Below are 16,549 nucleotides of genomic sequence, written 5' to 3'. Positions count from 1 at the left end.
AGAGAAAACGCGCGGATAATTCTGCAAGGAATAAAGTTCAAGGTACTCTCTCCGAAGAAACATAACAATTTATATTTTCTGTACGCTTATATTATTGGGTCGTCCGGAAAGTTCGTGCCGATTTTTAATAGATGGCGTTGGAACATATCTGAATATATCAATGTTATTGAAAACATACGATTTATATACATATGCTTAAAGGTGACATTTCAACGCATCTTTAGGAAAAAAGTTGTTTCAGATTAATTGATTCGTGTCAGTTTTGTACTCTTTTCAAGATGGAAGAAAACAAAGAACATTTTAGACACTTGATGCTTTTCTATTACCGGAAAGGCAAAAATGCCTCACAAGCAACAAATTCGATATGTTCTGTTTACGGAGAAGGCGCTTTAGCTGAAAGAACCGTACGTAAGTGGTTCGCTAAGTTTAGAGCTGGTGATTTTAACCTTAAAGACCAAGAACGCTCGGGCAGACCCTCTACTACTGATGATGACCAAATCAAGACACTGATCGAGAATAACCCGCGCTACACGACACGTGAATTAGCAGAGATACTGAAAATATCGAAAACCACTGTCCACGATCATGTAGTGAAGCTTGGTTACGTAAGTCGCTATGATGTATGGGTTCCGCATAATTTGGCCGAAAAAATTTAATGGATCGCATTTCCATCTGCGACTCGCTGTACAAGCGCAACGAAAACGTACCATTTTTGAAGCAATTAGTGACGGGTGACGAAAAATGGATCATTTACAACAATGTAGAACGAAAAAGATCCTGGGGTAAGCGAAATGAATCAGCATTAACCACTCCGAAAGCCGGCCTTCATCCAAAAAAAGTCATGCTCCGTGTCTGGTGGGATTGGAAAGGAATCCTATATTATGAGCTCCTACCACACAACCAAACGATAAATGCAGATAAGTACTGCTCGCAACTGGACGAATTACAGACAGCGATTCAGGAAAAACGTCCAGAATTAGCTAATAAGAAGGGCGTCGTGTTCCATCAGGACAATGCCAGACCTCATGTTTCTTTGACTACCCGACAAAAATTGTTGGAGTTTGGCTGGGATGTGCTACCTCACCCACCGTATTCACCAGACATTGCACCTTCAGACTTTCACTTATTTAGGTCTTTGCAAAATTCTCTTAGCGGCAAGAACTTCAACTCTTTGATCGACATAAAAAACCACCTTGAGGAGTTTTTCGCCGAGAAACCTAAGAAGTTCTGGGAGAATGGAATCTTCCAGTTGCGTGAAAGATGGACAAAGGTTGTGAAACAAAACGGTGCATACATAAGTCAATAAATATTTATCGACATAAAAAAATGTTGCCTTTGAATTTTCCTTCAAAATCGGCACGAACTTTCCGGACGACCCAATACAATCAGAGTAACAAATAAAAGCGACACGCAAGCGACGTTCAATATATGCTACGTCACGTTAAATAAATACATTATTTATTTCTACGCACGTGGTAAACCACGTTTAGTCTTTGGACAGGATTTGCGGGTTGCGATCGGCGGGCGAGATTCTGTTTGTTCGTGTTTGTACTCGCGTGAGAGTCACTGTACTAACGTTCGTCACGTTGTCTGGTCATTGTAACGGTGCAACGATCCCTAGTACTGTCATGTATGCACGGTGTAACGACACGCAAGACGAGACGGGCATTCGACTCTCGCGATGTGACGCGACGCAACGCGACGCAACGCTCGCAAAGTCGCCGCGATGAGTCACGACGACGCGTTCCGCATGCGTCCGCGCCCCTTGTGCGAGGAATGCACTCGGCGCATCCGCGTGAATTTTTCAAGCATCCCTTTTTACGCCTCGTTTCATTGTCTCTGTCGACAACTAATCTAATCGACTCTACGCGCTCTCGTATGACTGCGAAAGTACGTCACTCGAAGGTGGCTGCTCGGGAATTACGACTTCGAAAGCAAACGAATGAGAACTTGTCGGAAAATCGCTCTGAAAAGATGACATTTTATTCGCATTTCATTGTCCCCTGCGTTCTGCATTTTGAGAAATGTAAGGCGTAAAAAATACGAAATGAATTCGATATATCTCGTAATTTATATCGCAATTCGATGATGATTATTCCAAAAAATTCGTGCGAAAACACGGAAGATACAAAGCTACGAAATAAGCCAATAAAATTACATAAAATGTATTAAATATTTCCTAAGATAAAATATAAGTATATTTTCAGATATAAAAACATAAATATTCGCCAGAATTGAGTCTCGTCTCGCAGCGCGAAATTGATCAACCACGCACGCACGCACGCACGTACCGTCGCCAAAACATGCGAGTAGATACGCAACAGTCCGAGTCTACTGACCCAGAGGTGAGGGAGGGAACCGAGAACCCTATCTCTCTCTCTCTTTCTGTCTCTTCTCTCGGGGCCTGATCGTGTTCACGCGGCTGGAATTCCTTCATGACTCATCGGCATTCGCAGCCGAGGTTGCCCCGGCCCCTGCTATGGGAACCCGTGCGTCCCGCTTATTGCGTCGCTCCTCGTTCGTGCATTTCCAAGCGCGCGAATGTCGCGCGCGAGCTGCCGGGGCCCCATGAGTCACCACGGCCGAATTTCTGTTCCCTTCAATACGACCATCACCCTTTCCTTTCGGGATCCTCTTTTGGAAAGTGCACCGTGTTCCAGATCGACAATGGCGACCGCATCTCTGCACGCCAGACAAAAGACGGCCCTCGATTTTACTTTTCTTTTTATTTTTTATCTTGCGCAAGCATAATGCGGTCTATACAATTTCTTTAACTTAACACAAGTACCGCAGAATTGTACAATAATGTTATTGCAGTATTGTAGTTCTTTTTGGAAAGTAATTTTACTAGATAATGCTAATAAAATTGCGATTCTCAACCAATGATGCCTAAATGATCAATGACATTCAAGCAATAAAGCCTGCTTTGAGGAAAATTGGGGAAGTAAATATCATAGAGTTTCGCCGTTAATCTTTAAAATATATCGAATCTATTTTCTTGGGACTTTCAGAATTTTCAATAGGTTTTTAAAATGTATTATCCTTTCAAGATATTCTCAAGACACGTCACAAATACTCGTGGGAGCGTTCTCGATTTCCGCGAACGGTCCAGCGAGAGTACGTTCCTCCGGTTAATTGCGAGAATGCGTGCCTCCTTCCTCTGGAAGCTAGCGACCGCGGCGACGAGGTGATCGACCCTTTTCCTCGGGCTCACGACAGAAGGATATCGAGTGACCGCACGCATTGCGTGCTCTTGATAACGCACAATGCGACAGCAGACGCTCGCTCGCGCTCGCGCGCGCATCTCTCGGTATCGTAACAGGCGGCCTTGAACTTCCTGCTCGGAATGATTCACGAGTCTTTCATTCATCCGCTCGTTCCATTCAAGCTCGCCCCGATCGCCCCGAACGATTTAGCGTGCCAGAGATACGGGATGTATCCCGAAATAGTTCGCTTCTCCGCTTTCCTCCGTCTGCGGGGATCCCGATCTTGGAAAATATCGCGACATTTCTCGCGAAACGTCGATCTTCGCGTGACGGATGAAGAACTCTCAAATAATTCTCCACTTCAACTTTGTCTTGTGATTTCGAAGGATTCAGTCGAAGAAATCTCGTGGAAGTTTTCGAATTCAACGTGTAATGACTCATGTTGATGTTTGCGTACATACAGAAAAATACGATAAATCTCCGCGATTTAAACGGATCGTTTTTTAATTATCTCTCGACTCGATAAGATTTCCGACTCGCCGATAAACAATTAACGAATGATTTCGCCATGACCGCGTGACATAACGCGTATTTTCAGCGTGTCTGCATACTTGCGATTGCGATGAATTTTTCGCATGACAGATAACAGAAAGGAGACAGAAAGAGAGAGAGCGGTGACAAAAAGAGAAGCGTTCAAGATGAATCACTCGTCACTCATCTTGGGACTGCCTCCTCGAGAATGCGAAGATATCCCCGGAGATACGCAATACCGTGACTCATCGACCTGACAGCTTGTAGAGATCACCTGCGAGCACCTACGAACCTGCGGAGCCTCGTATGCATATAGCAGACCTACTCTAGAAAAGTAAAAAGAAAAAGAGGAAAAATCGCTAACAAACGCGAGAGAACATGCGCTTTGCGGCTTCGTAATGACTCGTACTTACACGTAAAGTCGCTTAGATAAATTCTACTTTCCGACATAACTTTTCTGATTCGTTTTATCGAGCATCCCTTCTGCTTGAGACACCGGCGTACAAGCAGTAATGCAATCGAGACTGTCACCGTGAGAGATGATAGCAACGTGTAAACGGGCCGAGTTTTTCTGGACATTAACTCGGCATTTAATTGAGACATCCGTTTAAGGGGGGAGCCTGCTTTTAGAACGTTGAAAATAAGGTATAATTTTACGAATTGTTTTGGAGAAACTATACAGCGGATCATTATAAAACTTTGATGCATTTATTAGTACATGTTTAAAGATAAAAAAAATTATTTTTTTATTTGAATATATCGCCTGTAGAGGTCGTCCTGGAGGCATCTTAGTGCAGCCGGCATTGTAAAGTGGTGAGCATTCTCCTGCCTCCAAATTTCATCCAAACTGAAAAATTGAAATATTTTCTCGTTATTTATGAATTCCCATCGTCGATGAACCTTTAATATTCATAAAAACATTAAGTTAAACAATTATTTTTGCATGAAAAAGTTCCAAAACTTTGCCTAAAAATCGTACTTTTGTGTTCTAAGCTCCACCATTTTGGCACTTTTCAACTTTTTTCTTCTCTCTTTGGTTCATCGACGATGGGAATTCATAAATAACGAGAACATATTTCAATTTTTCAGTTTAGACGAAATTTGGAGGCAGGAGAATGCTCAGCAATTTGCAATGCCGGCGACGCGGCTGCACTAAGATTTCTCCAGGACGACCTCTACAAGCGATATATTCAAATAAAAAAATAATTTTGTTTATCTTTAAACATGTACTAATAAATGCATCAAAGTTTTATAATGATCCGCGTATAGTTTCTCCAAACAAAATTCGTAAAATATACCTTATTTTCAGCGTTCTAAAGCAGGCTCCCCCCTTAAGCGTTCCTCGCGAGAATCCGCGAGATAAATGCGCGCGGCGCGTTATCGCGCGGAAATTCGAGAGCGGCGGCGGGCAATTAAGTCGCTCGACGTGGCGAGATAATTAACGAAAAATACCCAATGACTCAACCTTCCTCCCTCTCTTCTTCGCTCTCTGCCCTCGCCGAGCACTAACGAGGCTCGCGCGCAAAGACGGATCGTCCCTTTCCAAGCAAGAGCCGCCGCCGTCACCGTAAATAGCGATGCGGATGAAAATATTATTCGCCATCTCATGCCCGCGCGCGTCTGCCTTATCGCCGCCTCGAAGAAAACCACGTGCATAAGTACCCCTCCGAGTGAGATAAAGTGCTGTGAATCATAGCAAGCGCCGCGAACAGATAGTTACGTGTGTGAACGTGTGTTTACGAAGCTCATTTTGTATCATTACGTCGTAGTTCGGATTGCACAAGACTCGATTATGCCGACTGGAAAATCGTCCGGTGCGCATCAAAGTCTCGAAACGAGACAAGGATCCGGAATGAAACGCGTCCGAAAACGTAAAGCGTTTTAGGGTGTTTGCGTAAGCTTTGATCCTTCTTTTTCGGAAATTCTCGCGTCGATTTTACACAAGGAGCAGTTCAATCATTGTGTCGGATGATGTTTCGAAGATATTAATTAATAATTAATTGTTATAGAGGAAAGTCCCCGATTATGAGATACCATATCGATTTTGCCGAATGTAAGGAAATCTACAGGCAGAATTTAAAAATGTAATACGTTCTCTTGAAGAGAATTTAATAAGCTTTAGGTTGGTCAAATGAAAAATCGAATTTAAATATTATTTTTTCTGAAAATTAAAAAAATTTGAAAAAAGAGCTTTACGCAGGATCGAGAAAGTGTGCTTCTAATATAAGATACCTCGAGAAATCGGTGTTAAAAGTGCAAAATACATCAGTATTGCAAGTAAAAAACTTTATTAGATATTTTTATAAAAATACTGCTGCCACAGCCTTCGCCAAATCTACACGATTCCACTGTCAACGCTTCCTCGTTTCTCTAACCTCCATAGTCAGATTCTATAAAAATTAAATACACAAAAATTCGTAATATAAATTCGTATTAACTTTTCTTTAACCTTAACGTAGTATTTTCTTTCTTTTTATTACACTACATAATCTTCATATTCGAGCAATAATGATCTCATATTAAGAGTACCCTGAATATCTCATTATACGAGCCACGCGCCTAGCGGTTCCGCGATCATGAAATCTAACTTCTACAATTAAGCAATTCAACAAATCGCGTATTTTCCTGTTACTACGATTCTACTCCTATCATTGCATACTGAATTTATTGCCAACCATTTCTTTATTATGTAATACACAAGGTTTAAAGACTTACCTCAAGTTCCTTTGACATGTTCACAATTTCACAAACCTTTTCTTGCAAAGGCTAAACGCAATAACGAACAATGAATTTTTCACTAAATACATTTTACACCAAGAGTAATAAGTTTATGGTGGAATTAACAGATGGTACTCACTAGTTTAGCAGAAACTCCAGTATCCCATATTAGGAGCATATCTCATAATAGGGGATTCTCCTCTATTAATAAAAAAAGATTAATGTCGATGCTTCAGAAGACACAAGACCACACAAGAGCAAAACTATATTAAATTTAAAGAATTTTCTTGGAGAAGACGTAGGAAGACTAAACATAAAATACAGAAACTTTTACACGCATAAATTGCAACGAGACTTAACGAGAGAAAACGAAACTCTCCGTTATCTTGAAAACGTCAGTTATAATGTTCACATTACTGAATATACATTGCATTTTATGTTACGTGATTTTCGCGCTGTCAGTTTAGCATGGCGGCTTCCGTTAAGTTCGTCGAGCGTTTAAGTTTAGTTGCGGACGTGTTGCAACGTTGCGTCTACCGACCGGTTGATTGAAGTGCGTCTCGATTTAGATCCACGCAATGTGCGTGGAGGAGCAGGGTACATCGGCTAGGAAGTTGATGCGCTTTTAAGTGTGCGCAGAACCGTGCAATGGTTAAATTAAACTTTCGCGAGAAGCATCACAACCACGTTCAAAGCGAATTACCGCGTGGACGTTGCACCCCTTTTCGCTTATTCCTTTTATCTCTCGAAGTATAGTGTCGCAAAAATGAAAAAGTGAAAATAACACAAACAATAAGCAAATAACGATGCAGATATTATATCAATTTTATTATGCGATTTGTTGCTTAATTATCGTCGAGAACATGTTTCTTTTGTTGTAAATAAAGGAATGTAAGTATTATGTAAATTAAATTAAGTATGCACGAAATGTGATGCTCTGAATCTCTATAGTAATTTTTCAAGCAAATTTGTTTTCTCTATAAAATATTAGCATAATATAAATCACTTTTATAGAATTGTACATATAAATTAACCACAATTAATACTTTTAGTAAGCAACTGAAAAGATTAATGATCAGACATAAATTATATTAATTTTTGCGTTATTTATGCCTATTGCTTTCATTCTCTCTTTATCAAGTATATTTATTTGTATATGTTTCTTATAACTCGTTATTAGATAGCCATTTATTCGATAAAATTAATTTCCATCATACTTATATGTATACCACGACGACAGCGAGGCTGTTTTCTTAATTCACGAAAGGAGGAAGGTTTAATATATCCACACAAGCGTGCGAGAGAAGAGTGCAACGGGCGGGAGAGCACATCCTCGCTGAACCTTGCTACATCGGAGATAATTATCCAGCCGAGAATGGAAATTCTCGGGGCGGCGGTAAACGTCTCGCTCGCGACGATGAAAAAAAGGAAAGAAAAGAGAAACCAGGTACATCCTCGCAAGTCCCGAGTTATGCCCGGTATTCTAATAGAGCAGACCTGCCTGCCTGCCTGCCTGCCTGCCTATTGGCGCGATTTTTAGATCTGTGAGAAAGAGAAAGACAGAGGGAGAGAAAGAGAGAAGTTCGACGCACCGGATGCTATGCGAAACATTCGGACCAATCGAGCCTGGGAAGTGATCCCTCTCCTATTTTCTCTTTCTCTTTTTGTTTCTCTCTGTTTCTCTTTCTTGTATTCTTTAATCTTCGGCTCTTCTCACGCGAATATTTGTGAAGCTATTCGGATCCATACGTAGATCGTTAAATCAACTCAAATAGCCGAGGTATTCTTGTGACTATTATCGTTCCTGGCTAATTTCTAGCAAATTAAATCGTTATACTAATAGGGAATTTATGCGAAGCGATATCCTTGACAGATAATTGATTTACTCTCCTTGAATATTTATAATTGAGCAATTTAGCAACTTTTTTATATCTAATACTTCATTTGGTAATTATATATTAGACTGAAAACTGAATTTGTATTCAATTCGTTTTGTGAAATGTTTTAATGAATTGTTTTTGTCATTACAAAACATGCCTATATTTCATAGCGAGAAACAAGAAATTTATTCATGAAAGAATTTTACAAAACTTGTAAAATGTTTTTAAGTTTTGTGTACACAAACAGCACTTCGTTCCTTCACTATTCAACTTGTAAAGACACGTAATCGATTAATCAGTAATAATATTAAGCAACGGATCGATCGCACGATCGAAAATATCGATAGAAGCGATTCGGATTGAAGTATGGTTAGTCACTATTTTTAAAAGTGACAAGTTGAGTTTCGCTTCATGGATGAATCGGTTCTAATTTTGTGAAACCAATTTTGTTTTTACTCGCTTACGTTGCGCGCGGTATCTTTGTTACGGTTTCGTCTGAATCGGAGAACTTCTTCCTGCAACGGTGACTTACGAAGCTCGTTGAGTAAGCGAGGATTTACGGTTTCTCAGAGATCGTGGCTTCAGCAAGAATCGTGACATCCTTGACACTCGAAAGTGAGTCACTAGACCGAGACGCGACAATCGTGTCACATTTCTTAGTCGTCCTTCTCGAGTCCAAGTTCAGGGCTCCAGCTTTCCTGAATTTCCTAACGGACATCGCGAGCAAGCAGGAATCTTGGATAAAAATACATGAAAATTTATGTAAATGATAAGAGATGTGTGCTTGTATGTTTTATTTTTGCGATATCGTACCATTTTATTAAAAATGTACATATCTCTCAGAAACTTGAATCTTATTTCTCAAGTTTCGCAAAGTGATAATTTCTTATCTGATTGAATTAATTATGATTATCTAAAATTTATAAAAGACACAATAAAATTAATATTTGATTCGATTTCTAGTACCTTACATATCATATTTAAAATATCACAAAATGTGTCAAATATAAAATAAAAAATGGAAAAGAAATTAAAAAGTAGAAATAAGTAATAAATACTTTTCTAAATATTTTATGCTGAATATTTCAAACCAAAATAAACGATTTTTGTCGAGGAGAGAAGGCGTTTTCCATAAGTAGAATTTAAAAATCACGTTCTCGCGAGAAGTTTCCGTCAAAGCAGTAGTTGCATCATCGATGATGCATCCCGCATTTAGCATCCCTGATTTTGTCCATCCAATTCAGCGGCACGCAGTAGTACGGTCACGGTTACATCATCAGTCGGATGAATGGACCAGCGGTTACTCGCAGCTCCGGGTGTAACTGCGGCTAATAAGAGGAAACGATGGCGCGTGGCGCGCGCCGATAATGACACTTTATATGGCGTGAGATTACGTCCCGCTCTAGCCTCGAACCAGACCGGATATCGATTACGTCGGCGACGACACGACGCGCGGACGGACGACATGTTAATCGAGCTGCGATTCCAGGTATCCGGGAATAACGATGGCATGATTAACGAGACGCCACGCACGATGCCATATCGGGAATTGCGAAAACTTTGAAACCGCCGATACGCTTACGCAAAATTATGAGAGCTGTACAACATTTGTACAAGAAAAACATCTGCAAGTATATAAATCTTAATCCATTATTATTGGGTCGTCCGGAAAGTTCGTGCCGATTTTGAAGGAAAATTCAAAGGCAACATCTTTTTATGTCGATAAATATTTATTGACTTATGTATGCACCGTTTTGTTTCACAACCTTTGTCCATCTTTCACGCAACTGGAAGATTCCATTCTCCCAGAACTTCTTAGGTTTCTCGGCGAAAAACTCCTCAAGGTGGTTTTTTATGTCGATCAAAGAGTTGAAGTTCTTGCCGCTAAGAGAATTTTGCAAAGACCTAAATAAGTGAAAGTCTGAAGGTGCAATGTCTGGTGAATACGGTGGGCGAGGTAGCACATCCCAGCCAAACTCCAACAATTTTTGTCGGGTAGTCAAAGAAACATGAGGTCTGGCATTGTCCTGATGGAACACGACGCCCTTCCTATTAGCTAATTCTGGACGTTTTTCCTGAATCGCTGTCTTTAATTCGTCCAGTTGCGAGCAGTACTTATCTGCATTTATCGTTTGGTTGTGTGGTAGGAGCTCATGATATAGGATTCCTTTCCAATCCCACCAGACGCAGAGCATGACTTTTTTTGGATGAAGGCCAGCTTTCGGAGTGGTTAATGCTGGTTCATTTCGCTTACCCCAGGATCTTTTTCGTTCTACATTGTTGTAAATGATCCATTTTTCGTCACCCGTCACTAATTGCTTCAAAAATGGTACGTTTTCGTTGCGCTTGTACAGCGAGTCGCAGATGGAAATGCGATCCATTAAATTTTTTCGGCCAAATTATGCGGAACCCATACATCATAGCGACTTACGTAACCAAGCTTCACTACATGATCGTGGACAGTGGTTTTCGATATTTTCAGTATCTCTGCTAATTCACGTGTCGTGTAGCGCGGGTTATTCTCGATCAGTGTCTTGATTTGGTCATCATCAGTAGTAGAGGTCTGCCCGAGTGTTCTTGGTCCTTAAGGTTAAAATCACCAGCTCTAAACTTAGCGAACCACTTACGTACGGTTCTTTCAGCTAAAGCGCCTTCTCCGTAAACAGAACATATCGAATTTGTTGCTTGTGAGGCATTTTTGCCTTTCCGGTAATAGAAAAGCATCAAGTGTCTAAAATGTTCTTTGTTTTCTTCCATCTTGAAAAGAGTACAAAACTGACACGAATCAATTAATCTGAAACAACTTTTTTCCTAAAGATGCGTTGAAATGTCACCTTTAAGCATATGTATATAAATCGTATGTTTTCAATAACATTGATATATTGAGACATGTTCCAACGCCATCTATTAAAAATCGGCACGAACTTTCCGGACGACCCAATATAATAGTTATCGTTACCTGATGGGCCCAAAAAACGGATCACTGAAACAATGTTTATTGGCATTTTTCCTTCATTGAGGGCCGATTGTTCCAACTTCTTGGTAAGCTTTACCCGACAGGTAGCGTATCTTTGTCTCTTTTCAGATAATCCTAAAAAAGAGTTAAGGATATAGTACCTGTCAGGTAAAACTTACCAAGAAGGACAGGTTCCAACAACTTCCTTCTGAGAACACTATTTTATCAGACCGCATTGTTCATTTGGGAAATTTCTTCGACGAAGAGACCGTACATTTGTTCGTATTTGCACACTTAAGTACCATCCCCGTCGTCTCTTTTGCTCTTGCCTCACCTGCACGCGTGTGACTCATCGCATGCGTACGATTCTCGAAAGGTACCTATTACGAGGGCCCATTCAGTGGGATTGAAGCCAGGCAGATTCACGGTCTATCAACATGCAGATGCAATTGGAAGATTGACACAGCACCGTGAATAATACCGGTTACGTCACCGTCGAGCGAATGGACCAGTAGTTGTGCGTTTGCAACTGTTTGATAGCTAACGAGAAGGAAACTCGGAAAATTAACGTCACCTTGCCTTGTAAGTAATGTTTACTTAAAGTTGAATGAGAAGAAGACTATAGTAAAAGTACGACATAAGAAACAATTGCAAAGAATTTACTAGGAAAAGGAAGAGGAGTCATATGAAAAATCAAATTTTGTCATTGAATCTAATTGCTTCTATTGCACATGTCTATTACATTTTTTTCTCTTCGAAGTAATTTGTAAAATACTGTGTGACCTCATCCGATAATTGTATTCTTATCAATTTTCCATTATTTCACAAGTGATCAAGAAAATGAGATCTGTTCAGGTGTCTATTCCTCGAATCCATTACTGTTTTCTCACCTCAGCTGACACTTGCCGGTCCCCTCCTCCTCTGCCTCTAGTCATTATGAAACCAGCTGATCCCCGATCATCAGCATTACCTCTAGCATGGCTATCGCGATGGCGTGTCCATCTTGTCACCGAAAGGTCGTCATCGTCAGTAGACGCGCCGACTCCGTTGACAGTGGATGCGTGAATCATCATGCCGGGCCGATGATACGATATCGGGAGATCGCGCCGGCGAATCGCCAGTGCATTCGTGACTTCCGCGCAGCGAGCATCTCCATGAGACCGTTTCCTCGGAGTGTTGAGTTTTTCTGTGACGATCTCGTGATCCGAGCACAGTTCATAAATTACGCAATCTCGACGAAGCGAGTGTCGAAGAAAACTACCGATGAGCAACGGCGAGATTGGCATGGCATGATTTTTAAAAGTAATTTTAAATAATCAATTAATGTATAACAGTAAATCACGACTAAAAACGATACTTGGTATCCGGCAGAAGTTGATTCGAATTAATTTGATAATTAATTAATCGTGGCAATGTTTCTCTATCGCAAAGATTATGTCACGCAAGATCAAAGATTAACGGAGTTACCTCGCCGACGTCATTTAGAATTGCGACGTCACGTGCGATGATCGCATAAAAGTCCGCGTTACGTCGTCGCGTAGGTTGCACATAAGGGGAACAGGCGGTGATTTACAAGATAAAAAAAAACCGCGCCTCTTTGATGCATCTTCGAGTCGTCATCGGTTATGAAACCGATTATACTACGATTATACGACTTTCCTGCGAAAATAAAACTGACGTTTCCAATTCTTTCGATCCTCAGATCGATCCTCGATCTCTTTTCCAAAAATTCATCGCGACAAAATTTTAAAACATTTTTGAGAACGTGAGATGTGTTATGGATGACGTAATCTGTATGAATAATCTTTCACAAAATGACAATGGAAGACAAAGGATATTGTGTCTTATCATCAACGCGAGAGTAACGCCAGATAATTTCAATGAGAGATAAAAGAAAAATTATAATAATTAAAAATTATAATAATAATAATTAAAAACTATCAAGGTCTGTAAAATTTTGCAATGTGTTGAATGTTATTTTCATTCTTCTTAAAAGTCGAAGACAGTTTCGCGTTTACATCGATCGAGACTATGTCGATTGAGAGTTGCGATACGCTCGTGGCAATTATACATTAGCTTCTCCGAAGCACTTGGGAAAACGTCTGTTACACTCGCGTTTACTCGCATTGCAGGAATTCTTTGCGCGCGTAAATAAGCCGACGTGTTTAAACAGCTGTCACGGAAAAAATTATTGTTGCTCCAAGATCCAAATATCGATAACGATAGTTCCGCGAAGCGCGAAGTGGTCACTATTTCGTCCTGATTTCTCTGTTCTCGAAAATGATTTTAATTTTGAAATCTAAAATACTTCGATGTAAATTATCAATATTTTAATTTTAAATGTCGCACTTTATAGCGTTTCTCAAACAATTTCTATTCTCATTTGCAAGCTCGAAGAATCTGTTGTCATTTTTGTTGTACTACTCCTCTCGAATTCATCATGCAGATTATGTATTGATTTATGTTCGATTGAAACACGGAACTCTCGCTTCGTGTGATAATATTTTTATCGATGGCTACGCGTGATCTTTTTCAGTGCACTGATAAAATGCCAGCGACATCATCCCGAGAGATTAAATGAACGGGTTCTTGGCCTTGAATCTCGTGCGACAAAAATTCCGAGTAGTTACGGGAGATCGAATCGAGTTGGATCGATAACGCGATCTATGGGACGCCTTATCGTCACTCGCTCCACCACGTCAATAAATTACAGCGTGCTGGCATATCGTGAGATTATTCTGTGTTGATCTTGCGTGTCGTGGGAAACGAGTTAGCGTTATTTCTTGCGTCAACGCAGCCTGATATTTGCGATACAGAAACGTAGCGATGAGATAAATTGTCAGTTGATTAATTAAAGATAAAATTAAAGATTCTATTCTTGAAATTAAAAATAGAATTTAAATTCAATTTGGTGTCAATTCTGCAAAATTTCAAGATAGATCTGTAATCTTATTCTATTTTATTTTATCTTTCTTTGTTTTGTTTTGTTTATTTCATTTATATTTTTTATAATAGTTTGATGATTATAATCTGATGAAGGAGTTGGCCGCGCGATTCAATGGACTTTGAGTCGAGCGTGAGCCGTACTCTCATAACTGTCTGAGTCTCTACATAAACAAATTCATTCAGATACGAGAACGTGAACATCAACGAATCGTGAACGAATTGTGATCGCTTGTGAGGAGTGTGCGAGCTCGTCGTTCTCGAGTTTTCCTCAGCTGTTCGAATCTCCTTGAAAGCACTGTCGATCGTTTCATGAATGAGTGTCGACCGAGGACTGAACATGCTGCACAAGCATGCAAGCAAGTCGCAGCATAACACCATGTATAGACACAGAGGCGCCTTCCTCAAGTCTGTAAGTCCAGCATCATCGATATCTCCCAATTTAATTCCTCCTAGAAAAGAAAGAAAGGACCATATTAATCTGGGCAAATAAGAGCTTGAACAATATATAAACAATATATGAACGTATATTAGAATTTCTCATTAAAACTAAGTAAACTTTCTTATCAAAATTTAATTAAAAATAGTTTACAATCATCATCGCTTGATAATCTTAATTAACAAAGAGAAATTGCATATATACGCATCTTTAATTACATTTTTAGATTCTTGCTTGTACTACCCAGATTAACCCTCCGTCGTCCATCATTTTTTTAACAACGCCATCGTCCCACTGTACACTTGAGTGTTATACATGTATTGCTAACACATAACTGCTTTAAACAATTTGGTAAAATTCCGGGTGACTCTTTGAACGTTCCTGAACATGTTTTGACAGTCGCCAAACCGGAATGATCAATATAGGTTTTTTATGAAAAATTGAAATTTGTCGGTGAAATTTACCATCGTAGTTTCAGGCGTGTCACTCAAGTGTACAGTTGCACGACGGAGGGTTAATATTATCTGATAAGAGATCAAAAACCTCTTATTTAGCAAAAGAAAGAAATTATTAACCGATCATCAAGATGAAAATATTTCTTTAGTCCCTTAATTTTTCTTCATCGAATTTTCTCTCATTCAACCTCAAGCTGTCGCATCTCTCGCTACCGCACCCTCAGAAAGGATTTCTGATAACAAGACGAAAAATATTCTTGACTAATTTAATCGTATTACAAGTATAAAAAATATGAAAATAAAACAATTTTTAATTTAAATCAGTAATTTCTGTTCTTCTCTCTCGAATTAAATAAGATTGTCTTACTGTCTCGAGACAAGAGTAACATATACAAATTTATGCTTGTATATTCTTGTATGTAGAATAATTTGATATTAGCGCCACTTTATAGTAGGCTTTGTCGATGTCGACGCATCATTTTCTCACAGTCGCTCGTCGACTCGGCGCTTCTGCGTCCTTTATTCCGATAAAACGGCCAATATTTATGTGTTGCGATCGAAAATCGGGAAAGTGTTTCTGTTATTTACAATGCAAGAAATATTAAAAGATATGGAAATGTAAGTAAGTATATACAATATACTTATTTGAGAAATAAGATTCGAGATAAGACATTTCCATACCTTTTAATATTTCTTGTAGAGTATTGCACTTATTCATTGTAAATAACAGAAACACTTTCCCGATTTTCGATTGCAACACATAAATATTGGCCGTTTTGTGCAGATTCTACAAATTCTCTTACAAGAATAAAATAAGATGTCTTTTAGATCTCAATATTCTTAAATCAAGAATATTTTGAACTTGCTACAAATTTGTATCTAAATCCTTCTGAGAAAATGAATGAGATAGCACGAAGATTATTTGAATCTAGATTTTCGAATTTTCTATTCAAGATTAAAATATGCTTCTTTTCAATAATAAATATGATTGTCGCTATAGCGATCTTATTTTATGATAGATTAAAGAGTAAATAGCATTAAGTCCAGAAATCTTTTCTGTGGGTGCGGTACCGATTTTGAGCACCGCTGTCGGTGCAGTTTACGACGTCTAATCGCAACGTCACGTATGCGTCATACATCACGCGGGTCAGAAACGAGATTCGCGTAATATCTGCCGGTCGATGGGTCGATCGGTGGTGATCGCCGCGTCACGACAATCCGTTACAACTGCCGACGGGCGGGGCGAGAGGGATGACGCGTGCTAAAACGACGGACGATGTCGCACACCCGCGACGACGTATCGATGACCTCCAACGTGTCTGCTGTGAGGGATCAAACGACTCCCCCGATGACCGCGGCTAACACGTGTGCGTGCTTGCACGTGCACGCGCACTCTCGCGCGCACGCGCGCGAGACTGGGT

General features: G+C 39.9%; 1 protein-coding gene across 5 annotated transcripts in view; it reads left to right on the top strand.

The window, feature by feature from the left end:
• The window catches only part of LOC105283746 (sterile alpha and TIR motif-containing protein 1), a 101,716-nt gene that overhangs the window by 50,740 nt on the left and 34,427 nt on the right, over positions 1-16,549 (top strand). The window contains exons 1-2 of one of the 5 annotated variants that reach the window (XR_894736.3): positions 12,499-12,593; positions 14,421-14,646. The exons of 2 other annotated variants lie outside the window; for them this stretch is intronic. Coding sequence is in view for 2 of the 3 variants with exons in the window: in XM_026973071.1 (XP_026828872.1) it covers positions 14,551-14,646 (96 nt within the window). In the remaining variant the exon portion in view is untranslated. 2 more of the 5 variants (XM_026973071.1, XM_026973072.1) reach the window with 2 other exon arrangements.

This window comes from Ooceraea biroi, chromosome 10 (genome assembly GCF_003672135.1).
Source record: "Ooceraea biroi isolate clonal line C1 chromosome 10, Obir_v5.4, whole genome shotgun sequence".
In the NCBI taxonomy this organism is placed as follows: Eukaryota; Metazoa; Arthropoda; class Insecta; order Hymenoptera; family Formicidae; genus Ooceraea; species Ooceraea biroi.
This window is presented reverse-complemented; position numbering and strand designations above follow the sequence as displayed.